The sequence below is a fragment of the Pipistrellus kuhlii genome, unplaced genomic scaffold (assembly GCF_014108245.1).
Source record: "Pipistrellus kuhlii isolate mPipKuh1 unplaced genomic scaffold, mPipKuh1.p scaffold_m20_p_17, whole genome shotgun sequence".
Lineage (NCBI taxonomy): Eukaryota > Metazoa > Chordata > Mammalia > Chiroptera > Vespertilionidae > Pipistrellus > Pipistrellus kuhlii.
Window position 1 is genome coordinate 21297419 of NW_023425482.1, and position 27000 is coordinate 21324418.

The 27000-nt window shown below is 55.3% G+C and overlaps 1 protein-coding gene across 2 annotated transcripts; it reads left to right on the forward strand.

Annotated features, from left to right (window-relative positions):
• The first annotated feature begins 1820 nt into the window (after positions 1–1820).
• On the forward strand, positions 1821–12493 carry CDH16 (cadherin 16). Of its 2 annotated transcripts, none has more exons than XM_045582814.1 (18): positions 1821–1917; positions 2845–2909; positions 3164–3247; positions 3908–4063; positions 4138–4276; positions 4627–4785; positions 5610–5806; positions 6379–6501; positions 6736–6886; positions 7388–7615; positions 7711–7787; positions 8123–8311; positions 8414–8655; positions 9442–9575; positions 10218–10460; positions 10628–10735; positions 11077–11193; positions 12148–12493. In XM_045582814.1, exons 2-18 carry the CDS (start codon positions 2865–2867, stop codon positions 12243–12245), a joined length of 2490 nt encoding a protein of 829 aa, XP_045438770.1. In that variant the 5' UTR covers positions 1821–1917; positions 2845–2864; the 3' UTR covers positions 12246–12493. The 2 variants fall into 2 exon arrangements, with proteins under 2 accessions (XP_045438770.1, XP_036296119.1); XM_036440226.2 differs by having other exon boundaries at positions 1824–1920; positions 2852–2909.
• Positions 12494–27000: the final 14507 nt, after the last annotated feature.

The following is a 27000-nucleotide window of genomic DNA, read 5'->3' on the forward strand; positions in this document are numbered from 1 at the left end:
AAGCTCCTCTCGGCTCTGCTTGGCTGCCTCCCTGGGGGAAGGGCCCCTGGGCAGCCCTGCAATTCTCTCAAGGTCACCTGAGCTGGCTCAGTCCTCTCTTTCCGCCTCAGAGGCACGCGACAGTCTGTTGTCTCAGCTTTTTCAGTGTCCAGGGATTAGTGCAAGCACTTAAGGAGTATCAGGGGATCTCCCAGGCCATTGTGCCCTCACCCATTCCCCACTGTGGGTGGTCTGGAGCCCTGAACGCTCAGTTCAGGTGGTGCACTGCTCCTCTCTCCTTCGCGTACAAACCTCAGCGCCTTGTCTTGGTTCCACAGGACCAGTCACAGCGGGGTCCCTGCAGGCTGTTCTGGAGGCAGGCTCTCCGTCAGACGGAAGAGACAGACAGTAACAATCTGGTGCCCTCTCTGCATTGGTAGAGATAGTTCATGGCATGGGGTGGGGGTGTTCTCAGAGAAGCCTGAACACACCTGGGAGCGCAGGGAAGGTTTCCTGGAGAAGGGAATAGGAGCCGAGTACCGGCGCCTGAGCAGGTGCTCACCGGACAAATTAAGTGGTGGGAAGGGCATCCAAAAGAAAGGAACAGAGTGGGCCAAGGTGGAGCTGCAGAAGGTGCGTGAGGGAGAAGTGGGACTGAATCTGGAGCCATAGAAAAAGTTGCCGAGGCCGGTTTGGCTCAATGGATAGAGCGTCTGCTTGGGGACTGAAGGGTCCCGGGTTCGATTCCGGTCAGGGACATGTATCTTGGTTGTGGGCATATCCCCAGTGGGGGGTGTGCAAGAGGCAGCTGATGGATAACTCTCTCTCATCGATGTTTCTAGCTCTCTGTCTCTCTCCCTTCTCTGTAAAAATCAATAAAACATATTTTAAAAAAAGAAGAAAATAAAAGAAAAAGTAGTCGTCTCTCCATTCCCATGGGAGATTGGTTCCAGAACTCCCCAGGATACCAAACCCCAAGGATGCTCAAGTCCCTTATATAAATAAATGCTGCAGCATTTGCATATAACCTATGCACATCCTCCTGTCTACTTTATTTATTTCTTTTTATATATCTTATTGATTTTTTTTTACAGAGAGGAAGGGAGAGAGATAGTTAGAAACATCGATGAAAGAGAAACATGCATCAGCTGCTTCCTGCACACCCCCTACTGGGGAGGTGCCCGCAACCAAGGTACATGCCCTTGACTGGAATCGAACCTTCAGTCCACAGGCTGATGCTCTATCCACTGAGCCAAACCGCTTAGGGCCTCTCCTATTAAGTCATCTCTATCATCTCTAATATATTTTATTTTATAGTCATCTTGCAATACCTAATCTTATAATACCTAATGCTTAAATCATCTTGCAAAACCTAACACAATAGAAGTGCTATGTGAATAGTTGTTATACTGTATTGTTCAGGGAATAATGAGAAGGAAAAAATGTCTGTACTTGTTTAGTAAGATGTAACCATTGTAGGCCTAACTACACATCAACAACATCATTTCTTTTTAAAAATATTTTTGACCTATGTTTTGTTGAATCTGCGGATGGGAAACCCACAGACGGTACTGTCCAGGCCCAGAGGGCTAAGAAGTGCCCGCTGGGCTGTGTAGGGGTGAGAGGAGGGCCAGGCCGAAGATCTCCCCACCTCCTGGGGCTGGCAGTGATGGATGCTGAGCAGCCCCCAGCTTTGAAAAGTCAATGAGTAACCTGGGAGGCTGGGCAAGGCTGGACCTATCCACTGAGCCAAACCAGTCAGTTTTCCATTCCCGAGCAAGCGTGGCGTGGCAGGACCGCCTACCTGCTCAAGTGTACGCCCTGCCTGCTCAAGTGTCTGCCCTGCCCTGCTCCACCCAGCCAGGTCCAGCCTGCACTCCTTGGAGGAAAACCTGCTCACCTGGCAGCTGGACCCAGGGAGCCAGCTTTGGGCACCAGCAGGTGAAAGGCCTGGGCGCTGGGGGTGGGGGTGGGCAGGGCAGAGGTGGGGTTGGGGTGCGGGGGAGAAACACTGCCTTGTCCTCCCGCCATCCAGGGGAGACCGGCGTGGTTGTCCGCGCTCCGTGTGCCCAGAGCCACGCGGAGTGCTGGGAAATGCCAAGAGGAGGGCAGGGTTCCTCCCCCGAGGGGACTCGGAGTGTGCATGATGGCAGTGGAAGGAAGAATGGTCCCGGAGACCCTGAACCAAGAGTCCTCTCTCTGTTCCAGGAGGAATTCTCCTGTGGTTCATTAATCCTCTGTGACCTTGGCCAGGCCCTGTCCTTCAGGCCTTGCCTGCAACATGAGGCAATTGCTGGCATCAGGGTCTTTCCAAACGTGTGTGATTTTTCAGGGCTGCTGGGAAATTGCCACTCTGGGGTCTGCGATGTGGGAGGCTAAGGCGGGAAGGAGACAAAGGTCTGGAGATGAAAGTCCCATGGTTCCTGTGGGGCAGGGCAGCTGGGCCTGGGGGGCCTTGGTGTGTCTGACTGAGTGTCTGGACACTACTCTGCCAGCAACGGGGAGCCACGGGCCCTTCTAAGGGAGGAAGAGGAGGCCAGTCTGTCCCTCTGTCGATGTATTTGAAATAAGCTGAGGCAGGGGACGCGGGTGGTGGCAGTGTTCACGTGGATGGGCCGGGGAGGGCAGCTTTGAGAGTGGCTGGTACAGCATGGAAAGACAGGGGCCAGGAGGAGGCCTGCCTGCTTGCCCCACGGTGATCAGCTAGGAGGAGGTTCAGCTGAAGGAGAGACAGTCACAACCCATGGCCCTTGGGGAAGCCACGGCCTGGAGCTGAGTGGGGATGATGGGAGGAATACTTGCTAGGGGAAAGGGGCGGGAGGGGCCTCCTGCCCACCCATCTGGGCTGGATCCTCACTGCCGCGTCCCTCAGGCCCGTCCTGACCATGGTCCCTGCCTGGCTGTGGCTGCTTTGGCTGTTCATCCCCCAGGTGAGCTGAGCCCTGCTCCCTTCCTTCCGATCCTGGCTTTGGGGTGGGCACCCTTGCTCCGCACTCCATCTGGACCAGTTACACCTGCCACCGATGGTAGTAGTTGGGGGCAGGGGGTCAGAGCTAGCTATCGGGATCGTGAGGGTGGGTATGGCCAGGTCCAGGGAAGAGGCAGAAATTCCCCGTCCCTATTAGGTCCCCAGGGCCATGGCAGGAAGACAGAGCCTGGTGACAAGGTGAGAATCCTCCCACAGGCTCTCCCCGAGGCCCAGCCTGCAGAGCTGCGTGTGGAAGTCCCAGAAAACTATGGCGGAAATTTCCCCCTGTACCTGACCAAGGTGAGCTTGGCCAAGGTGTGCCTGACCACGATGGCTGCCCTCCCCCAAACCCCGCTTGCTTCCCTTCCTCCAGTACTCCTTTCCCTTCCTGCTCTGGCTTACTTTTAAACTGGGTTCCCTGGAGAATATGCAATAGAGCATGTATGACTAGCAAGATTTTAATTCCAGGAGAAAGTAGATCTTTAAGTTAAAGAATGAAGTATTGGGCCGAAACTGGTTTAGCTCAGTTGATAGAGCGTCAGCCTGTGGACTGAAGGGTCCCAGGTTCGATTCCGGTCAAGGACATATACCTTGGTTGTGGGCACATCTCCGATAGGGGGTGTGCAGGAGGCAACTGATCGATGTTTCTCTCTCATGGATGTTTCTAACTATCCCTTTCCCTTCCTATCTGTAAAAAAGTTAATAATATATATATATATATATATATATATATATATATATATATATATATATTAAAAAGAATGAAGTATTGGAAGATGAGTTTCAGGCTTTAGAAAGAAGGGCAGGGAGTATCAGGGAGCATCAGGTACAGGAGTGAATCTCAGTCCTGTTCCTGGCTGTGTGGCCTCAGTCTTCCCACCTATACAATGGGGCCATTGGGTGAGGGAGCATCCCCCAGGCCTGGCCTCCACCCCCTTCACCTCTGTTCCCCCTCACCAGCTGCCACTACCCCGTGGGGAGACTGAGGGCCAGATCGTGCTGTTAGGAAACTCAGGCACGGCAGCTGGGAGCCCCTTTGCTGTGGATGCCGAGACCAGCTTCCTGCAGGTGACCAGAGCCCTGGACCGAGAGGAACAGTCGGAGTACCAGCTACAGGTAGGGCTGGGTCAGGCGTAGGGGGGGCGAGCAGCGAAAGTAGGGCGGGGCACTAACTACCCTCCTCCCTGCAGGTTACCCTGGAGACTGAGGATGGACGTGTCTTGTGGGGCCCACAGCTTGTGCTTGTGCATGTGAAGGATGAAAATGACCAGGTGCCCCGTTTCTCCCAGGCCATCTACAGCGTCCAGCTGAGCCAGGGCACCAGGCCTGGTGAGTGAGTGGTCAGGGCAGCCAGCTCACGGCAAAGTCAGGTGAGCGTTGATGGGAGAGCAGAGGGTAAAGAGATGGTCAGAGGCAGCGTACAAACTGGGCAGCCACGGTCCAAGCGCACTTCTCCCATTTCTGTCCCATCCTGTACCCACCCCTCTGTCACACGGATGGTCCTCAGGTGAGTCCCATCTACCTTGGCCTCAGTTTGCTCACCTGTGAAGTGGGGTGAAAAGCTGTGATGTCCTGAGATGATGATGGCTATGGAAGGAAGGACCAGGAAGAGAAGGGGAGGCCTGGGAGACTCTCCCATCCTCCACATCCCTTAGGGTCTGCCCTCTCCACCATACCAGGCACTCCCTTCCTCTTCCTGGAGGCTTCGGATGAGGATGAGCCGGGAACAGCCAACTCAGATCTCCGGTTCCACATCCTGAGCCAGGCCCCGGCTCAGCCTTTCCCAGACATGTTCCAGCTGGAGCCTCAGCTGGGGGCGCTGGCCCTCAGCCCTAAGGGTGAGCCTCAGCCGGGTGTGATGGGGAGGGAGATTTGGGGACAGCTGGGGAAGGACGTGTCGGGGCTTGAGAAATAAAGGAGGAGGAAAGAACATTCTAGATGGAGAGTTTCAAGGCAAGAAGGCCATGCTCGAACCATGTAGGGGGGCAGGATCAGGCATGGAGAGTTAAGAAATGGTGTGGATGGAGGGCTTCAGCCTTACGCTCTGGAGACCTGGGCCTGAGGGACAAAGATAAGAGAGACCTCAGGGGCTGTAGCCTAGGACATTGCTCAGAATGACAGCCAGAGAGGCCTGTACTGTGGAGCTCAGACCAAAGGCATGGTCGGGGGATAGGAAGAAAGCCAGTCATATACCCACCCACCTGGCCACCCATTCACTCATCTACCACTCAACCGCATATGCAGTCCATTTATCCAAACATCCATCTAAACGAACTCACCCACACACCCAAACCCCCATTCATCTTACTGCTCCCCAAACTCCAATCCATTCACCCACCTAGTCAACCCATCCATTCATCCAACTGGTCATCTACTCATCTACTCATTCACGCATGTACTCTTCCCACTACTGTCCTGGTGATCCACCCATCCAGCCCATCAATCTTTCATTGTGTGGATAATTATGGAAGTGACTTTGCAAACTTCAGGTCCTAGTTGGATGCTCACAATAGTGCTCAAAATCCTTCCCTTCTCTTGGTCAAGAGAGTATCCTGAACAGATGCTGTACGTTTGGCTTTGGGTTTGGTACCTTGCCGAGAAGATGCCCTGAATCCCTGCTCCCTAGTCCCCTGCTCCGCTGACCACACCCTTTCTCCTCTAGGAAGCGCCAGTCTAGACCAGGCTCCAGAGGGATCCTACCAGCTGTTGGTACAGGTCAAGGATATGGGTGACCAGGCCTCAGGTCACCAGGCCACAGCTACTGTAAATATCTCCGTAGTAGAGAGCACCTGGCTGCCCCTAGATCCTATCCACCTGGCAGAAAACCTCAAAGTTCCGTACCCACATCCTATTTCCCAGGTGAGTACATGGTCTTCAGTGGCTGAAGTAGCCCCATGGATGGTGCAGCTGGACCTGAGCCCCATGGAGATTTTGGGGGTGGATCGGGGGCCCAGCTTGACCCCACATCCTCTCCTACCTGTGCTCTTCCCTCCACTATCCCCATCAGTTCTCATTCAAGGCCCTGGGACCCTCTGGCAGGTGTGGCTCTGTGCTGGGATGTCCTGAGCTTGCCTCAGGGAGAACAGCTGCCACCACCCCCCTGCTGTGCCTTACTGCCCTGGGGATTGTCACTCAGGCCAGGAATGTCTCAGGCCTCCTCGAGGAATGCCCTAGGGTCAGGCACTGCCTGAGGCAAGAGAGTCAAACAACCAGGTCATTCAGGCACTTTGGGCCAGGGCAAAGCCACCATGGGACTGCAACAACCACAAGTGCCCCAAACGGAAGTGCCCTACCTGGATTCAGGGATGACAGCAACTTGCCTTGGATCACACAGGAATCGGGTCACACAGGAATGATTGGAAAATAAGGGCCAGCTCACGCTGTTCCTGCCTCTCACCCTGGGGTGCCCTCATGCTGTGTCCCCCTCCCAGGTACACTGGAGTGGTGAGAATGTCCATTATTACCTGGAGAGCCAGCCCCCTGGACCCTTCGATGTGGATACAAAAGGGAAACTCTACGTGACCATGGAGCTGGACCGAGAATCCCAGGCTGAGGTGAGGTGAGGTGAGGTGAGGGGGAAGCCAGCAGGGCAGGCTAAAGGGTGCTTGGTCATTGTCTGGTTGGCTTCTGGGGGTGTCTCTCCCCACCCCCCGCACACACAGGCACTGAGGCAGTGAGAGAGCACCAAGGAGAGCTGGGGCTGGCCACCAGAAGGAAACCCAGACCCGGGCTGGAGCTGCCCTTAGCTTTCAACTGAAGCCCCCACCCCCCCCCAACTGCCCACTTAGTACCTGCTCCAGGTGCGGGCTCAGAATACCCACGGAGAGGACTACACGGAACCTCTGAAGCTGCAGGTGGTGGTGATGGATGAGAACGACAATGCGCCTGTTTGCCCCCCACGTGGCCCCCCAATCAGCATCCCTGAGCTCAGTCCCGCAGGTGGGTATAGGCCTTGTTGGGGGCTGGAGGAGGGGTGAAGTATCTATGAACCATCCCATCATGCTCTTCTTTGGGATGGGGCCAGCCTCAATGACCTCCACCACACACACACACACACACACACACACACATACTCACGAGCTCAGGTTCAGTCCAGCACAAAAGAGGAATGGGTTTATGGATAATAAAGAACATTATAAACTGATGAACCAAAAGATAGATATAGAGACAGTCAAAGCAACAAGCAGACCGTCAAATTACAGCAGGGAGGGGAGGGAGATCTGGGGGAGATAAGAGATCAACCGAAGGACTTGTATACATGCGTATAAGTACAATCGATGGACACAAAACCCTGGGGAGGGAGGGCATGTCTGGGAGGGGGGAAGGGCAATGGTAAGATATGTACACAGATAATAATGTAATAAATAAATAAGAGGAATGGGTGACGTGAGGCCTCCAGGCTGGGCCCTGGTCCCACCCATGTGGGTGCTGTCTTTGCAGGCACCAAGGTGACAACGGTGCTGGCAGAGGACCTGGATGCCCCTGGTTCCCCCAATTCCCATGTTGTGTATCGGCTGCTGAGCCCTGAGCCTGAGGAGGGAACAGAGGGCAGAGCCTTCGAGCTAGACTCTACCTCAGGCAGTGTGACGCTCGGAGCTCTCCCGCTCCGTGCTGGCCAGGACATCCCTCTTCAGGTACTAGCTGTTGACCTAGGAGGAGCAGAGGGCGGTAAGTGCTCTGACAGTGACCCCGATGATGACCCAGGCTCCCTGCCCCCCTTTGTTCCTATCCTGGCCTCCCCAACATGCCCTCCCCTGCCTCAGGTCTCAGCAGCACATGTGAGGTCACGGTCACCATCACGGACGTCAATGACCATGCTCCAGAGTTCACCGCATCCCAGGTGAGCAGGGGCAGGGGAGGAGACTTTGGGGAGGTGCTGATGGGGGGACTCACGGCCCATCCAAATGTCTCCAGATTGGCCGAAACCAGTTTGGCTCAGTGGATAGAGCATTGGCCTGCGGACTGAAAGGTCCCGGGTTCGATTCCGGTCAAGGGCATGTACCTTGGTTGCGTGCACATCCCCAGTAGAGGGTGTGCAGGAGGCAGCTGATCAATGACTCTCTCATCGATGTTTCTAACTCTCTATCCCTCTCTCTTCCTCTCTGTAAAAAATCAATAAAATATATTTTAAAAAAACAAACAAACAAACAAACAAAAAAAACCAAATGTCTCCAGATGGAGCCCATCAGCCTCCCTGAGGACACAGAGCCTGGGACTCTGGTGGCCACACTCATGGCTACCGATGGCGACCTTGAGCCTGCCTTCCGCCGCATGGACTTTGCCATTGAGGCAGGGAATGTGCACGAGACCTTCGGCCTGAAATGGGAGCCCGATTCTGGCCATGTCCGACTACTCCTTCTCAAGGTGAAGGGCTTGGGGTCGGGAAAGGGCACACACCTACGCATATGCATGCATATGTGAGCCCCACCCCAGCCCACACAGTGACCCAGGCCCCGCTGGTTCCAGAACCTCAGCTATGAGACGGCTCCGAGTTACCAGCTGGTGGTGGTGGTGCGGAGCGAGGCGGAACTGGTGGGGCCGGGCCCAGGCCCTGGAGCCACAGCCACGGTGACAGTGCTGGTGGAGAAGGTGGTGCCGCTCCCCAAGTTCAACCGGGAGAGCTACGAGGCCAGCGTCCCAGTCAGCACCCCGGCCGGCTCCCTCCTGCTGACCCTCCGGCCCTCAGACCCCATGAGCAGTCCCCTCAGGTGAGTCAGAAGCCCAGCCCCTCCCTTGGGCTGGAGCTCCCCTCCCCCTGCTCCCCAGGGCTTCAGAGGCAACTCAAAACTCCTCAGACCTGCCAAAACTGGTTTGGCTCAGTGGATAGAGCGTCAGCCTGCGGACTGAAAGGTCCCAGGTTCGATTCCAGTCAAGGGCATGTACTTTGGTTGCGGGGCACATCCCCAGTGGGGCGTGTGCAGGAGGCAGCTGATCGATGATTCTCTCTCATCGATGTTTCTAACTCTCTATCCCTCTTTCTACCTCTCTGTAAAAAATCAATAAAATATATTAAAAAAATAAAAGACAAAAACTCCTCAGACCTGGCTAATGCCCAGGTGGTGTCTCCTTGGGGAGGATCAGGGCTGGATGAGCTGGACAGGACACGAAGTGGGGGGGGGGGTTATTTGGACCCCATGAGAGCTCAGACGGTGCCTCCTCCCGCTGCCGGACTGGGCCTCCTCCAGCATTCTTGTCGAGTCTGCTGCCCAATCCTGGTCCCTTCATGGCGAACCTGGGACTGGCAGTGTTGAGTTAGGTACCCCTCAGGCTCTGAGAGTCCCTCTCCTACCAACAATACCTGTGGTTCAAGCCCTGCCCCCCAATAAGTCCCTGAAGCTGGAGAGACGAGGTACCCCAGGGAACTGCTGCCACCCCCAAGTCACAGAGAGGGTATGGAACTTGAACAGGCCACACGGCCCTGGAGGTCTCTCAGCAAGATCCCCCATCTATGATCCCAGGGCCTCCCCCCAACCCCCGTCTTCTCTGGGCCTCAGGTTCTCCCTGGTCAACGACTCAGAGGGCTGGCTCTGCATCAAGGAGGGCTCCGGGGAGGTGCACACGGCCCGGCCCTTGCAGGGCGCCCGGCCCGGGGACATGTACACGGTGCTCGTGGAGGCCCAGGATGCAGGTACGCACAGGCAGGGATGGGGCCTCTGGGAGGGATATGAGCCTCAGACCAACAGGTGGATAGGTAGGACAGAACTGGCCCCCCGGGGTGCTTGCTGGCATATACTCTGCCCCAGGCAGGTGGGAGGGAGGAGGGGCTGGGTCCAGCGTCCCTCTCTGAGAATGCGTGGCCTCTGCCCCCCTCTCACACCACCCTCTTGCTATCCGCCCCCCCCCCCCCCCCAACCAGGGCTTCTCAGGCATACTGGCTTCAGACGCAGGCTGGGAGCAGAGGGAGGGGCTGGGCGGATGGAAAGAGGACAGGGGAGCTCTCCTGGGGCAGAGAAGCTGAGGCCAGGTGTGGCGGGCTCTGAGTGACGTTGCTGGGCCCTGGCACCAGCCGTGGGGCTGGCGGTGAGTGGGGCAGCGAGCACAAGCCTGGCATCCAGAAAAGCACAGAAAGCAAGGCGTGGCGGCTGTTCGGATAGTGACTCGAGTGAAGTACCTTGTGAGGAAGAGACCGGTGTGGGAGGATGATGATGGGGATGGAGAGGAGGGGATGGAATGGAGGGACGGACGGTGGCGGGGGAATCAACAGGGTGAGTCTGATGGGGACTCCGGACTCGAGCCCGGGCCAGCCCGGCCATCACCGCCTCCTCTGCAGATGAGCCGACACGGAGGGCCGTGGTGAGCCTCGTGATCCACTTCCTGAAGGCCCCGTCTGCTTCCGCCCCAACGCTGCCCCTGGTGCCCACCCGCCACCTCTGTACACCCCGCAAGAACCATGGAGTGGTTGTCAGCGGAGCCAGGGAGGACGCGGACCTGGCTGATGGGCACGGTCCCTACCATTTTGCCCTTGGTCCCAACCCCACGGTGCAGCGGGACTGGCGCATCCAGCCTCTCAACGGTGTGTGGAGGGGGTGGGGGTGGGGGGAGCGGGGCCCAGGCAGGGAGGGGGTGACGCTTGAAGTGAGATGCCCTTCCTTGGTGGGGCTGGGGCGGGGCTTTGGGGCAGCGGCCCCCGGAGGGCCTGGACGGGCCAGTGATTCTGATCCCTGTTTATGGTTCCAACAGGTTCCCATGCCTACCTCACCTTGGCCCTGCACTGGGTGGAGCCACGTGAATACTCTATCCCCGTGGTTGTCAGCCACAATGACCGGATGTGGCAGCTTCTGGTCCGAGGTGAGGCCAGGGCTCTGGTGGAGCTGCAGTTCCGGAGGGAACTCCTGGAGGCGGGAGGGGGTGGGGGGGGGGGGGGGGGGGGGGAGGCTGGGTACACGTGTTTGCGTGCTCACCTGGGCAGCATGTGCCTGAGCACACCAGCTCATCTGTGGCTGGGCGTACAGACTCCCGCATGCAGGCACCCGCACAGAGGAGCAGGCACGCTCCCCACGCACAAATACATGCATGTCCACAAACACACACACACCAGCCAGCTGGGCCAGGTGGGGAGCTCCAAACAGCTGCGGAGACCCCACTACCACCCAGCACTTTTAACGCTCTCCTCTCTTGCCCGCCTGCAGTGATTGTGTGCCGGTGCAACGTGGAGGGGCAGTGCATGCGCAAGGTGGGCCGCATGCAGGGCATGCCCACGAAGCTGTCGGCAGTGGGCATCCTCGGGGGCACCCTGTTAGCAATAGGTAATGGCAGAGGGGGTGGTGGTGATGGATAGCTGGAGCCACAGCCTCCGGATAAGCAGTGTCTGTGTCCCCCTGGTGCTCTGCCCGCTGGAGAAATCCCCCCAACTCTCCTAGTCATCATGCTTTTGCCTCCCGTTATCACCTCGCCCCGTCATCGTTGATAACAGCATTTACTGCTATATTATTACACAGTGACTGTGTGTCTGGCCCTTTGCCAAGCATAGCGTTGTCCCATTGAATCATTCCCACAGCTCTGTGAGGTAGATCCTGGCATCTCCCCATTCCCCAGATAAAGTCTATGAGGCTCAGAGAAGTTAAGTAGCTTGTCCGAGGTTACACAGCCGGGCTGTGGCCCAGCCCGGGTCTTTTTAGCTTAATTCCTTCAGACCAAGCCTCCCTCTCAATGCCCCCCTTTTTTATTTAATATTTATTTTTTATTTCAGAGAGGAAGGGAGATGGAGAGAGAAACATCAATGATGAGAGAGAATCACGTAACAGCTGCCTCCTGCATGCCCCCTTACTGGGGATTGAGCCCCCAACCCTGGCACGTGCCCTTGGCTGGAATCGAACCCGGGACCCTTCAGTCCACAGGCCAGTGCTCTATCCACTGAGCCAAACCAGCTGGGGCTACAGTGTGCTTTCCTCTCAGAGGTCCATGGGAACAACCCATTGGCTTTCAGATGACTCCCACCCAAGCTGTTCCGAAGAGGAAGGGACCTTGGCGGCTGGGGAGCTCTGGGTGGCCTCTGGGGGGTGTGGCCTGGTGAGAGCCGAGCAGGCTGAGCAGCCAGGCTTCCTCAGGCACCAGGACCACAGGGTCCTGCCAGCCCAGCCTCAGGGATGCTGGCTGGGGAATGCTGATCCTCATGAAACCAATACCAATGGCCGGGAGTCCCTATGGACAAGTCCCATGGCCCCTTCTGAAGGCTGATCCATCCCATTCGGGCCCCTCAGGCATCTTCCTCGCCCTCATCTTCACCCACTTGGCTCTGGCGAGGAAGAAGGACCTGGACCAGCCGGCGGACAGTGTGCCCCTGAAGACGGCGGTTTGAGTGGTCCAGGCCGTCCCGGCTGCGAGGCTGGCCTCTGACTCCATCTGAATCTCCCGGGAGAGGGCCCAGCACTACAGCCCCCTGGGGCCCGGTCAGACCAGGAGCCCTTCGCCTGCCCTGGGGTGGAGGCAACGTCACCAGACGTGTCTGCGCACGGACTTTGTGGGCTGCCTGTGGGAGCGCTCCGAATGGCGGCGTGTTTTTCCAGTAATAAAACCTCAGAGAACGGGCATGGGCCCTACGAGACACAGGTGTCCGTGTGTGTGTGTGTGTGTGTGTGTGTGTGTGTGTGTGTTATCTGTGTCCATCTGCCCCTTTATCTCTTCCCCACACCCGGCTGTTCAGAAAGGGCCTGGGGGCTCTCCCTCTCAGGAAAGTCGCAGCAGTGAGGTCTTGAAAAGGTGGGTCATTGTCACGGGCATTCGGAGACCACTGGCTGCATCAACTCCATCCCCGCGATGGCTGGGAAGGGAGTCCTTGCACCTGTCATTCCTGGGTCTTCCTGGATGCCATCTTTGCTACAGGAGGGCACCATGTACGTCCACATCTTATGCTCATGTGCAAGCACACCCGTGTCCCAGTGCATGTGTCATCTGCACACAGGGGTGGGGAGAGGTCTCTCAATCTCAGGAGGGGTCTGGGTGGGAATCATGAAGGAGCCATGGAGCTAGGACAGGACAGGTGAGGGTGGGGATGGGTCCCTCTGCCCGAGCACTGGTCCCAGGGCACCTTTGTGCTTCACACACAGGCTGGTCAGGGCACAGGGATCCTGCAGAAAGTCAGAGAAGGGGAACCCCTGAGATGGACACCGGGGGTGAGATAGAAACCTTTCCATCAGCTCTGTCCCAGGTGAACCCTATCTGAGGGTCCAAGATTAAGCCGTGGTCCTGGTGCCCTGCTGAGCCCTGACCACACCTCCAGACTGACCTCTAATCCCTGACCCTTGACTGACCCCAGATACATGCTGCTTCCCCACCCCTCCATCCCCATGGTCTCTGGGAGCCAGAGAAGGACTTGTTGTCCTGGGCACCCTGAGCTGATGATGGTAAATCACGGGGAAGGGAGAAAAACAACCTCAGTGGGGCCCAGGCCCTATTTTTAGGAGATAATCTCTACTCGTGGCCGATTCTGTAGGATGGGGGCCAAGAGAGATGGGGCGGGCTTTTTGGCTGGCCTGGGGGAGCCTGGGAGACTCAGCCAGGATCCCCCATCGGGGGATGGACTCAGAGCTTGATCCCAGTCAAATGGAGTCTCTGCAGACTACTGTGGTCCAAGCAGGCCTCCCTCCCCTCCACCCCACCTCCCAGGATCCTCCTCTTGGCCTGCAGCATGCAGATATCTTCAGAGTACAAAGCCCTTCAGAGGCAGCCTCTCATCTCATCTATCCGACAACCTGGGAGGGCTGGAGGTCAGGACTGCAACTGGGAGTCTTGGGAGCAGGGCACAAGGTGGGATTGTCTGGCTGAGGTTTGTCGTGTTGCTTCTCCAGAAGTGTCCAGAGCCTTCAGAAGTTCTGTGCTCCCACGAGATCCTTTAGAAGGGACCTTAGCCATCACTCAGGCCAACTCTTTCTGATCAAGTTAGGGAAGTGAACCATAAAGAAGTGAATCATAATGAACCTTCCAAGTTCATTCAGCCGGTGGGATGCAGCACCTGAGCTGGAACCCTGCCGTCACCTGCTCTCTGTGTCCTTGTTCTGGATGGATAGATGGGTGGGTGGGTGGATAACAGGTGGATGTCTGGGTTAGTGAGCAGATGGGTGGGGCACCAACAAAGAAAAGAGTGGATGGCAGGATACAAGGGCAAATTAAGGCATCTTCCCCATCTTTTTGTTTTTGTTTTGTTTGTTTGTTTAAATATATTTTTATTGATTTCAGAGAGGAAGGGAGAAGGAGAGACAGAAACATCAATGATAAGAGAGAATCATTGATTGGCCACCTCCTGCACACCCCACACTGGGGACCGAGCCTGCAAACCAGGCACATGCCCTGACCGCGAATCAAACCATGACCTGCTGGTTGAGAGGTTGATGCTCAAGCCACAAACACCAGCCGGGCCGTCTGCCCCATCTTGAAGGCTTCTTTCTATTTTTTTTAAATTTATTATTGGAAGTAATAAATATGTCTCTCCCTTTTCCCCACTGACCCCCTTCTAACCTCCCCACCCCAGGCCTTCACCACCCTGTTGTCAGTGTCCATGGGTTATACATATATGCATACAAGTTCTTTGGTTGACCTCTCCCTACCCACTCACCCACCCATCCCTGCCCTCCTTCTGAGATTCGCCAGTCTGTTCCTTGCTTCTATGTCTCTGGATCTATTGTGTTCATCCGTTTATTTTGTTCATTAGATTCCACATATGAGTGAGGTGATGTGATACTTGTCTTTCTCTGACTGGCTTATCTCGCTTAGTATAATACTCTTCAATGAGGGCTTTTTTCTTGGGTCTCCAGGCTCCAGGCTGCTGTCTGATTGAGTCCACTGTGGGGCTGACCACCAGGCCCACAATCCCCAGGGTCACAGGCTCAGTTTCCTGGAGCATCTCATAAGCCTCTCTTGCGATCCTCAGTCCATCTGGAGAGGAGAGTAAGGAATGGAGAGGGACTGGCTTCTGAGTCACAGAGGGAGAGAAACAGGAAGCTAGCCCTGGTTTGTGTGTGGGCTTGGTGGTGGGTCAGCAGGTGCTTGTGGAAGTCACGCTAATGCAGGGGGCCTCACTCTGCAAGCAGCCGGGGCCTAGACCCCGCTAGGGCACGGTGGGTGATGATGGGTGGCTCAGTGTGGGCGGGAGAACTTGTGATTCATGCTCTGCCTCATCCTCGCTGTGTGTTCCCAGGTGAGTCACTTCACCTTCCTGAGCTCTGGTTTACTTGTTGATAAAATGGAGTTGTTGGGAGGACTACACGAGATAATCCCCATGAAAGACCGTTAGCACAGCGCTGGGCACACAGCAGGACGAGAACGTGAGGCCAGGCTTTTGAAAAGAGTGTAGAGAGGGGCACAATGCCAGCGCCCACATGGCCCTGCTGGGCGGACCCTGGGCAAGACACCCCCTTCTGCCTGGGCTCCTGGCCATCTCCAAGGCTCTCTCTGGTTGATGTTGAGGGGTCTTGCGGGACTCAGACTGGTCTGGGGCTAGAAGCGGGGGTCTGCCCCAGTGGGGAGCTCCTGCTCCCCCTCTCCCAGGCCCCTTCTAGGGGCACGGGGCCAGATCAAAGGGACCCAGCGCTGAGGATCAGAGGCAGGCTTGGAAAGAATGTAAACAAGAGGATATTTTTAAACTTTTTCCAGCCCTGGCGATTAGGGCTCTTGAAGCAAGTGGCCCAGAGGTCAGTCCAGCCCTCACAGAGAAAAAGTCTTGAGATCTCAGCGAGCCCCGCCCCACCCACACCCCCGTCTCCCACCCCAGGGCTCTAGCTGGGGCCTCAGGGTACAAGTTTCCCCTCCAGCCTCATCTCTGGCCATCCTGCTGCTGCAGGACAGCATGTTTTTATTTTTTTATTTTATTTCTTTATTGATTAAGGTGTTACATATGTGTCCTTATTTCCCCATTACCCCTCCCCCCCCCAACTCCCCTACTCATGCCCTTATCCCCCTGGTGTCTGTGTCCATTGGTTAGGCTTATAGGCACGCACACAAGTCATTTGGTTGATCTCTCCCCCTTCCCTCTCCCCTTCCCTCTAAGGTTTGATGGTCTGATCGCTGTTTCTCTGCCTTTGGATCTGTTTTTGTTCATCAGATTATGTTGTTCATTATATTCCACAAACGGGTGAGATCATGTGATATTTATCTTTCTCTGACTGGCTTACTTCACTTAGCATAGTGCTCTCCAGTTCCATCCATGTTGTTACAAATGGTAGGAACTCCCGTTTCCAATGAGAGGGCCTCACAGATGAGGGAGGACCCAAATAAATGATTTCAGGGTGTGGGGCCTACCCGGCAGGGCTGGCGTTGACAGACTGAGCTGGGAGACCCCTTGGCGGGCCTGTCACTTCATCAGAGGTGCGTGTGCGTGTGTGTGTGTGTGTGTGTGTGTGTGTGTGGTGTGTGCGCGCTTGTGCACGCATGTGTGTCTGTGGGTGTGTAAGTGTATGTTAAAGTCTGGCCTGCCTGGTGTTACAATGTGGAAGCATGCCAGGAGCTCACCTCAGCCCCTCCCTCCCACCCCTTCCCTAGCATTCTTGGCCTCCTGCCCCTGGGACTCCTTGGGTCAGTGGGGCACGTGGGGGAGACAGGAGGTAGGCTTGAGGGTCAAGGGGAAGAGAACAGGGGGAAGATGAGGAGAGCATCGGGGGGCGGGGGGCGAGCAGAGGGGTGAAGAGCCTGGGGGAGGGCCTGGGCCCCGCTCTGACCCACGCAGTGAGTGAGTCAGGCTGTAAGAACTGCAGGTACCACTGACGCGGGGGCTGGGGGACTGGTCACAGTGACGCAGGAACCTGAACAAAAGGCTCCTTCGGTCTCCCCACTTCCTGTCACAGCGTCGCTCACTCTGGGTTCCATGACAACAGCCTCTTCCCTGGAGGGATGCAGCCACCCTCGCACACGGATGCGACACGAGGGAACACACTCACAGCGGTGCCACAGGAAGACTTAGAGGGCTCTCAGCCACAACATCCCCCCCCCCACACACACACTGTGATCATATCCCAGGCATTCCCACACCCTTTACCCCATCCACATCCCCGCTGACTGGAAAGCCAAGGGGTCAGGGTGTACAGGGCCATTCGGAGGCCAGGCCAGGGTGCGGTTACCAGGACAACGAGGGGCCCTAGCCCCAGAGGAGGTCTTGCTGACAATCTCCCTTGCTGTAGGGAGCCCGGAGAGGGACAGGGTCCAGCTGGAGGTCACACAGCTGCTCGGTGGAGGCAGGGCGCAGGCCCCAGGCCAGATCCACTGGCTGGTGTGCTCCCTCCAGACCCCATCTGCGGAGGCGGCAGGGGCAGAAGATGAGCATGGTACTTTGTCATCGCGTTGTGGGGCTACAGGCCCGGGACAGTGGGGGGAGCCTGATGCGGCTGGAACCGATGGGGAGGGGGACCTGGAGACTTGACCTCGATCTGAGGAATGCGTTGCTATGTTGTGCCTGTATACATGCTCACTCGCTGGGGCCGCTGCTATTCTTACCTTCGTGGTGGTGGCAGCAGGGTCAGAGATAGTGGCTGGCGGGAGGGAGTCATGAGGACCAGCCCCTTATCCAACACATTCCCTGGAAACTTGGCAGGGGCTGCCAGGCTCTGGGGGCCTGGTAGGGGGAAGGGAAAGGGGTCACAGGGAATAGGGTGGGGGGATGGGCTCGCCCAGGACAAGGCCCTGCACTGCTGCCTCTCTTACAAGCCAGGCAAGGTCCCATCAGAACGGGCCTGGCGGTTTCCAGTAGGATTTCTTCCCATCAAGACTCAAGTCATGCCGAAACTGGTTTGGCTCAGTGGATGGAGTGTCGGTCTGCGGACTGAAAGGTCCCAGGTTTCATTCCTTTTCCATTGGTTGCGGGCCCATCCCCAGTAAGGGGGTGTGCAAGAGGCAGCTGATCAATGACTCTCTCTCATTGATGTTTCTGACTCTCTGTCCCTCTCTCTTCCTCTGTTTAAAAACAAACAAACAAACAAACAAAAAAAACCCTCTTTCTACCCAGAATGCTTTTGATGCCCCAGAAGGGGCTGCCTCTGTGGGGAGATCACAGTACTGCGAGCCACAGCGGCTCAGGTTGACCACTGTCCTGCCCGCTCCCAGGCCATGTGACCTCGGGCAAGTCCCTTCTCTCTGAGCTTTAGTCTCCTTGTCCCTTTCTTGGGGCTGTTGTAGGGGTGACAAAGTCCAACAGCCAGGAAAGGGGTGCCGCAAGTGTGTGTGTGTGTGCACCCGCCCATGCATGTGCTCAGGGGTGGGGGGGCGGCCAGAATGGGGAGAGGGAGGCACATGGGTGGGTCCTCCACCTCGGAGACTCCCGCCCCACGGATTTTCCATTGGCACGTCGGCACCCTCTCCCCCAAAATAGGCCCTCAGAGCCGTGTCCGACAGAGCCCAGACTGGGGGACCTTTTTTTAGCTGCCCTTTGATTGTCAGCTCTCAAACGGCGGCTATTTCGAGCCCCAACGCCTGGAGGAGGAGGGCCAAGTGGGGGCCTGGGTCAGCTCCATGGGCCTGGCTGGCTCCCCAGAGGCATCCCCGAGAGGGGCGGCCATGCCCTCCCATGCCCAGGGCTGCCGGCAGGGAGAGCACGCATGCCCTGTTTCCTGGGCCTGAGCGCTCCTCTGTCCACCTCCAGAGAATCTGCAGGCCTGGCAGAACCACTCTCACTTACAGAGCTCACCCCACAGGTGGCTGGCACCGAGAGAGAGCACGCTGTGAGGATTAACTGAGATGATACAAGCAAAGCTCTTAGTTAGCACAGGCGCTGGCACCTAACTGGCCCTTGAAAAATGGGAATAGCTGCTATTGTTATTGTCATGAGAGGCCTGGTGCATGAAAATTCATGCACTGGATGGGGGTCCCTCAGCCCGGCCTGCCCTTCTCACAGTCCGGGAGCCCTCAGGGACGGGAAGTGACCCAGCGATCAGGGAAAAGTGATGCCCCCATCACACCTCTGCTGCCGCCACTGCTGGCAGCTCAAGCCTTGGCCGGCCCTGGTTACCTGAGCCTCTAGCAGCCTTGGGTGGCTGGGCAGCCGGCATCTGAGGCTTGCTTGCGTGTTGGGCGTTGGCTGGGCAGCTGACATCTGAGGCTTACCTGCACCTCAGGCTGGCCCTGGGCGGCTGGGGGTGTGCTGAGGGCAGGTCCGGCCTTACCATGCACCTGCCACCGCCCCACACCCCTCTGGCTGGGCTAAAAGGACTGTGGGACTCCGGCAGCAGGCGCAAGGAGCACCTGACCTACCTGAGGGTGGGTCCAGCTGCACTGAGCACCTGCCACCTTCCTCGTGGGGCAGAAAGGGCTGGGGAACTCCGGTAGGGCTGAGGGGACTGGGCACCACCATCTTGTGGCCATAGGCACCATCATCTTTGTGATGGCATGATGGTCAATTTGCATATTCCCTCTTTATTAGATAGGATTACAGCTATAGCCATTCTTTTTTTTAAAATATATTTTATTGATTTTTTACAGAGAGGAAGACAGAGGGATAGAGAGTTAGAAACATCGATGAGAGAGAATGTGCCCCACTGGGGATGTGCCTGCAGCCAAGGTACATGCCCTTGCCCAGAATCGAACCCGGGACCTTTCAGTCCACAGGCCGACGCTCTATCCACTGAGCCAAACCGGTCCCGGCCATTCTTTTTTTTTTTTTTTTTTTTTTTTTTTTTTAATATATTTTATTGATATTTTACAGAGAGGAAGAAGAGAGAGACAGAGAGCTAGAAACGTTGATGAGAGAGAAACATCAACCAGCTGCCTCTTGCACATCCCCTACAGGGGATATGCCCGCAACCAATGTACATGCCCTTGACTGGAATCGAACCCGGGACCTTTCAGTCCGCAGACCGACTTTCTACCACTGAGCCAAACCGGTTTCGGCGACAGCCATTCTTGCTTCTGTTATTACAGTAACATTTTTACAGGTTTCCTTCCAGTCTTTTTTTCTATGCATTTATCTTATGTTGCTAAGTTCAGATCCCAATATTCCTCCCTTTCCCCAAACCAGGAGTCCCTCCAAGACTGCTGGGCTCCTCTATGCACCTCTGGGGCTCACCCCTGGAGATTGCCCCTCTATGAATGGTCTTTGGGGCCCATGACCCCTGAGATTATATTTGATCTTTCATGGTGTCTGGGTATCCCCACGGCTCTGTTGTTTCCTCAAATGCCACCAACCACTGTCCCATAGGACTCTAGGGCCCCAGGTTCTGAGAGCCAAGTTCTAGACCAGGGGTCTTCAAACTACGGCCCTCGGGCCACATGCGGCCCGCAGAGGAGTCTGATCCGGCCCGCCAGGTTTTTTGGGCAGTGAGCGCAGCCGAGGTGTTACAGTAGGAATTAGTATTGGATTGGCAACTAAGTAATTGCGGGGTTTTTAAAGAAAATCAAAGACAATTTTTTAATGGAACTGATTAACAGCTGAATAGCCAACTATCAAATAACAAAATGTGTTTTACATTTGTACTACGTCTGCAAACCTAAAAATTCAACTGAAGCCATATATGTGTGATACCCGCAATTACTTAGTTGCCGACCCAATACTATAGTCCGGCCCTCCAGTTCATATAGTCCGGCCCTCCAGCTCTCTGAGGGACCGTGATCTGGCCCCCACTTTAAAAAGTTTGAGGACCCCTGTTCTAGACGGTGGATTCCCAGGTGGACTCTGCACCCAGGTTCCAGAACCCTTTCTCGGGAACCTAAGGAAATAGGTTTGTTCCCACAGCTAGAGGACTGTTCGGATGCGTAAGATTTAGCAACGGACCATGAGGGCAAATAAAGATGCTCTTGGCTTTCTGGTCAGCGTATCAGGGAAGGGGAAAGGGTATGGGCTGCCAAGAATTGGGGAAGGGGTAGAAAGCCAGATTCTGGGAAGTGGCAAGGCAGGGAGAGTGGCTGAGCCAGGCCTCCCCCTTCCCGGCTGGGCTCATTTCCCAATAGGGCAGCAAGATCAGCTGGGGTTGGGGGTAGGGGGGTGGGTCACATGTTCCACCTTTACCCCGAGTGGTTACCGCACAAGGTGAGACTTCCTTGTTACGCGAAGAGCAAAAATAGGTCCCAGGTGCTGGTCAGTGATCTGTGCCGAGAGCCACCAGGGTTATTCTGAGAGCGGCCGGCTCAGGGCCAGGGCAGGCTCTCAGTCAAGTGGGGCTGAGCTGGAAGTGGCATTCTCAGCCTGCAGGCTCACCCTGTCCTTTTGAGAACCCTGGATGGGGTGGGGGCCCTGGGGCCCTATGCAGGCCGACCCTCAGTGGGTGGACCCGGGATCCTGACTCAGCTGTGTGACCCTGAGCTTCACCTTCCTTCTCCAATGATGGGGGCCTTGATCCCTGCCTCTCGGGGTGGTCAAGAGAACTCTGTGGCCGAAACCGGTTTTGCTCAGTGGACAGAGCGTCGGCCTGCAGACTGAAGGGTCCCAGGTTCGATTCCGGTCAAGGGCATGTACCTTGGTTGCGGGCACATTTCCAGTAGGGGGTGTGCAAGAGGCAGCTGATGGATGTTTCTCTCTCATCGATGTTTCTAGCTCTCTATCCTTCTCTCTTCCTCTTTGTAAAAAATCAATAAAATATACTTTAGAAAAGACTGTCCCAGAGTGCAGGTCCAGGGGTCCGCAGAAGGCCAGGGCCTTGCCTGCGTGGCCCAGCTGCCCACAGGCCCCCTCCCTTCCGATGTGAAGGAGCCAGCGTTGGGCACAAAGGCACGTTTCTGGAAGGGCTTGTGGGGATTTTCCAGGAACCACTCCATCCAGCTGGAGAATTCCACTCCCTGCCCTGCCGCTCAGGGCCAGGCTAAGGAGGGGATGTGCTGGCTCATTCCGGTTCTGCCCAGCTCCTGCTTCTCGCCTGCAGAGTGCAGGGCGGGGTGCCCACACCATATTCTCTTGCTGTTTGCTGTGGGGTGTGAGGGGCCTGAGGCACTGAGGTCCCTCTAGAGCCGTGTTTCCCAAACTTCTCCCGTGATGAGAATCACCTGGTGGAGTTGTTAAACTACAGACAGGTTCCTGAATCCCAACTAAGACGCGCTAGACTGGAGTTTTTGGGAACATGTGGGTAAAATTGTATTATCTGTAGAGCACTAAGTTAAATATACAGTTTTACCTATATGTTCCCCAAAATTCCAGTCTAGTGCGTCTTAGTTGGGATTCAGGAACCTGTAGTTTAACAACTCCACCAGGTGATTCTCATCACGAGAGAAGTTTGGGAAACACTGGGCTAGAGGCCCTGGCACCGAACACCACGGGTCCCGTCTTCACCCCCACACTCCCCTCCCCCCCTTTCTTGCAGGGACAATTCCTTTCCTTCACCCAGTGTGTCCTAGCATTTTCCCTGGAGCCTGCCCTTGTCCTCAGGGTCACCCCAGGTGAGCATGGACAAGCGACTTGGGGAGAGATGGCAGCTGGCCCGGCCCGGGGCTGGGGGTGGGGAAGGGACACGCTGTGACGTTTCTGAGAGGCTGAGGGTTTCTGATGGGTATTGAGGTCAAGGGTGGGAATTGAACTGAACTTGGTCATTTGCTGAGCTGGAATTGGGCCCCAGTTTCCTCCCATCAGAGTTTTTTTCTGGGTTTGGCAAAAAAACTGGGGGGAGCTTGGCTGGTGTGACTCAGTGGTCGAGCTATGAACCAGAAAGTCACGGTTTGATTCCTGATCAGGGCACATGCTGGGCTGTAGCTCCATCCCCAGGGTGGTGCATGCAGGAGGCAGCCAATCAATAATTCTCTCTCATAATTGATGTTTGTTTTTTTAAATATATATTTCACTGATTTTTTTCAGAGAGGAAGGGAGAGGAATAGAGAGTCAGAAACACTGATGAAATAGAAACATTGATCAGCTGCCTCCTGCACACCCCCTACTGGGGATGTGCCTGCTACCAAGGTACATGCCCTTGACCGGAATCGAACCTGGGACCGCAGGCCAACACTCTATCCACTGATCCAAACCGGTTTTGGCTCATAATTGATGATTCTGTCTCTCCTTCTCCCTAAAACCAATTTTATATATTTATTTTATTTTATTTTATTTTTTATTTTATTTTATTTTATTTTATTTTATTCTATTTTATTTTTAAGAAACAGGGTGTGGTGGAGTCCTCTTCAGGGAGGGGCTAGGCTGGCAATTAGGAACTTCAGACAGAACTGGGTGTTAGAGGTTAGAGCTGGGCTCAGGGGACTCAGTCCAGCTCACCACAAGGGGCCCCCCTTGGGGCTAACACGGCGCCCACAAAATGCACTCTCTGCCCACACAAGCCCCTGGGGAGTAACAGGGCACTCAGGTCCGCTGGGAGCAAAGCTCTTGTAGGGTCCCAGCTGGGCACCCCAGACCCACTCTGTCATTTTCTCTCAACTTCAGCTCAGCACCTGCACCTCCCCCAGCGCCGGCCCCCACCTGCACCTGGGAAGGGAGGAGCCAAGCAGAAACTCCTGAGCAGAAACCCCTGAGAGCCTCTGGGCGGAAAAAGTTACCCAGCTCTAACTCTGCCAGCCTGTGGTGATCTCATCCCCTTCCCAATATAGTCGTGGTCCCCTCCCCCAGGCTGGCTCCGGGCCAACGGGGTAAGTCACGAGGGAGCTGGGAGGGGGTGCGGGTGAGGGCTGGGGGAGGGGTTTTGACTTGGGGTCACACCGTACATTGGGCTTTGCAATCTATTTCCCACCCCACCCCCTCACTTACAGTGTTTACGTTTGGGAGGCTCCTGGCAAACAAGAAGGATCTTCCACCGTCACCGTTTTCCACTATCACTGGTAACGTCCCTCGGGAGGGAGGCAGGCCGCTCTGTTCTGTGTGTGGAGGAAACACGTGTCAGTGAGGTCCAGTTTCTCTTTCTTACAAACACAAGTGCCATGACCATTTTTGTCCAAATCCCGTTGTTCTCTCTCTCCCCCTCAGTCTCTCTCTCTCTCTCTCCCTCCTCTCTCTCTCTCTCCCTCCTCTCTCTCTCTCTCTCTCTCCCCCCCCCCCTCCCCCCCTCCCCCCCCTCTCCCCCTCCCTGACAGGGCCCTGGCTCAGTTGGTTGAAGCATTGTCCTGTGAACCAAAAGGTTGTGGGTTTGATTCCCAGTCAGGGCACACATCCAGGTTGCAGGTTTAATCCCTAGCTAGGGTGCCTACTGGAGGCAACTGGTCGATGTTTTTCTCACATCAATGTTCTCTCTCTCTCTCTCTCTCTCCTCTCTCTTCCACTTTATCTAAAATTAATAAAAACATACCCTCGGGTGAGGATTAAGAGGGGGGAAAAAAGGCATTCGGTGGCTTAAAAAAGAAAAGAATGCCCTTCTCTGATTGAGTTCGACACCCCTACCCTAGATGGTTTGGCTCAGTGGATAAAGCATCTGCCTGCAGACTGAAGGGCCCCAGGTTCAATTCCCATCAAGGATACATGCCCGGGTTTTGGGCTCAAACCCCAGTAAGTGACGTGCAGGAGGCAGCCCATCAATAATTCCCTCTCATCATTGATGTTTCTCTCTCTCTTTCTCCCTCTCCCTTCTCTAAAATCAATAAAAATATATTTAAAAAAGAAAGAAATTCTAACAGGTGCTGGCAGGAGAGCAGGATTCATTGTGTGACTGATGAATTCCGGGCCCTCCGCTAGGCCAGAGGTTCAGGCCCAGGGCAGGGGGAACAGCAGAGACTAGTCCAGGGCCCCTGTGGTCTGCTTTAGGCCAGCACTCCCTCACGCCCTGGCTTCCACTTTACCCTCAAAACCATACAGGCCGTGTTGACTGGGGACACAGAGAAAGGCCATCCCAGGTGCAAGCAGAGAGCCCAGCCTCAGAGTGAACCGTCCCCCCCCCTGCACCCCACCCCCCACCCCGACCCAACAGTCCATCCAATTCACATGTTGCCTAGTGTTTCTCTAGCTTCTACTGGAATGTTTTCGTGGATCAACAGCTTACTCCTTCCTGCCAAGCTTTTGGAGAGCAAATAGGGCATGTTTGTTTGTTTGTTAGTCTTAATATGTTTTTTATGGATTTTGAGAGAGTGAGGAAGGGAAAGGGTGAGAGAGAAACATCGATGAGAGACTTCAAATTGATTGGCTGCCTCCTGCATACCCCCACTGGGGACTGAGCCCACAACTCGGGCATGAGCCCTTACCTGGAATCGAACCAGTGACCTCTTGGTGCATAGGACAATGATCTGAGCCCTACCAGCTGGGCAGGGCATGTGTTTTTTAAAAAATGAACAGATAGAATTCAATAGAATTGAGTGATCACGGAGCAATCGCATGAAGTGAAGAAAAAGCTTTGGAGTCAGATACCGGGGTTCAAAACTTAGTTTTGTGACACTGAGCACATTTTACCTTTCCAAAACTCAGTTTTACCATCTGTAAAATGGGTTCATAATCCTTGCCTCATATAACTGTGAGATTTTTTTTAAAGTGTATTCCTTTATTGATTTCAGAGAGGAAGGGAGGAGAGAGAGGTAGAAACATCAAGGATAAGAATCTTTGATCAGCTGCCTCCTGCACGCCCCCTACTGGGGATCAAGCCTGCAACCCAGACATGTGTCCTTGGCCTGAATCGAACCTGGGACCCTTCAGTCCACCGGTCAACGCTCTATCCACTCTGAGCCAAACTGGCTAGGACAATGATTGTGAGATTTATTGTAAGGAATTGACTCATGTAAGCTGGAGGCCCAGGAAAGCCAGTGATGTGATTCCAGTCCAAACACAAAGGCCTAAGCACAAACCAGAGGAGCCAATGGTGTAAGTCTCCATATGGGTCCAAAACCTGAGAAGCACCACATGTACAAGGCTGCAGGGAGTGGAGGCAGGTAGGGGTGAGAAGAGCTTAGAGTTGTGGAGCAGCCCACTGAGGGGGCACCCACATTGCGGGCGAGTGGAAAAGGTGGCAGCCACTGCCCCACCACCCGCAGCCCCCCTGGGACCCCAGCGGCTCCTTCCCCACAAGACAGACCTGAGTGATCACGGGACAGGGTCCTGCCCCCATACCACACCCCAAGGACGTCCAGGGTCTGGCCAGGCTTCCTGAGAGTGTTGCGGGTTGCAGTTTTGGGGAGACCCTGCTCCACCTAGGGCTCAGCCTCGGAACTTCAGCTTCTCGGGAACTTCCCTCTGCTCCATCTGCAGCTGACATCAACACGGCCAGATGGCGACATCTAGAGGCAGGCGCCTGCTTCCCGTTGCTTTACTAACATTCCCAGAAAAGGGCCTGTGCCAGCCCAGGGTTCCCCACCGTGTTCTCGTCAGGACATTCTCAGGACGGAGTGACCAAGCCACCAGACAGAGCTCGGAAGAGGCCCAGCCCCCCATCCCTTAATGCCAAATCCCAGTGTGGGGTCAGCAAAGCTTCTGGGACCCCAGGTGAACCCATGGATACTCTCCCCTCCCACAAGCCAAGGAGCATGTTGTTGTTTTTTTGTTTGTTTGTTTTAAATATATTTTATCAATTTTTTACAGAGAGGAAGAGAGAGGGACAGAGAGTTAGAAACATCGATGAGAGAGAAACACCAATCAGCTGCCTCCTGCACACCCCTTACTGGGGATGTGCCCGCAACCAAGGTACATGCCCTTGACTGGAATCGAACCTGGGACCTTTCAGTCAGCAGGCCAATGCTCTATCCACTGAGCCAAACGGCTTCGGCGAGCACATTATTTTGATGACATTCCCTGCCCCCAATCCACTGCTCTGCTTGGAAGCGTCATTCCAGCCACTCAGTCAGGTCCTCACAGAGCCAGCCCCTCACCTCCACCTCACCATCTGGGCCAGCCATGGGTCCTGGGTCCCGAGTGAGAATATGCAATGGCCCTCACCTTTTCTTAGCTATCCTTTTTTTTAGCTAATTGTTCATTTCCATCCATCCATACCCATGGTCTTTTCTGGTACTAGACACTCCTCACCCCCCTCCTCACTTTCATGCCACCATTTAGTTCCTCTCCTGCTTCTCTGACCTCTCTCTCTTTTGCTGGTTTCTTTTCATCTGTTCTTTTCATCTATCCATCCATCCATCCATTTATCCATCCATCTGTCCCTCCATCCTTCCTCATTCATTCTGTAGCCGGTTGGACAGGGTGCTGAGCCTGATGTTACAGGAATGAGGGTGGGGAGGAGAAAAACAGGACAACTTTTTTTTTTTTAAAGATATATTTTATTAATTTTTTACAGAGAGGAAATGAA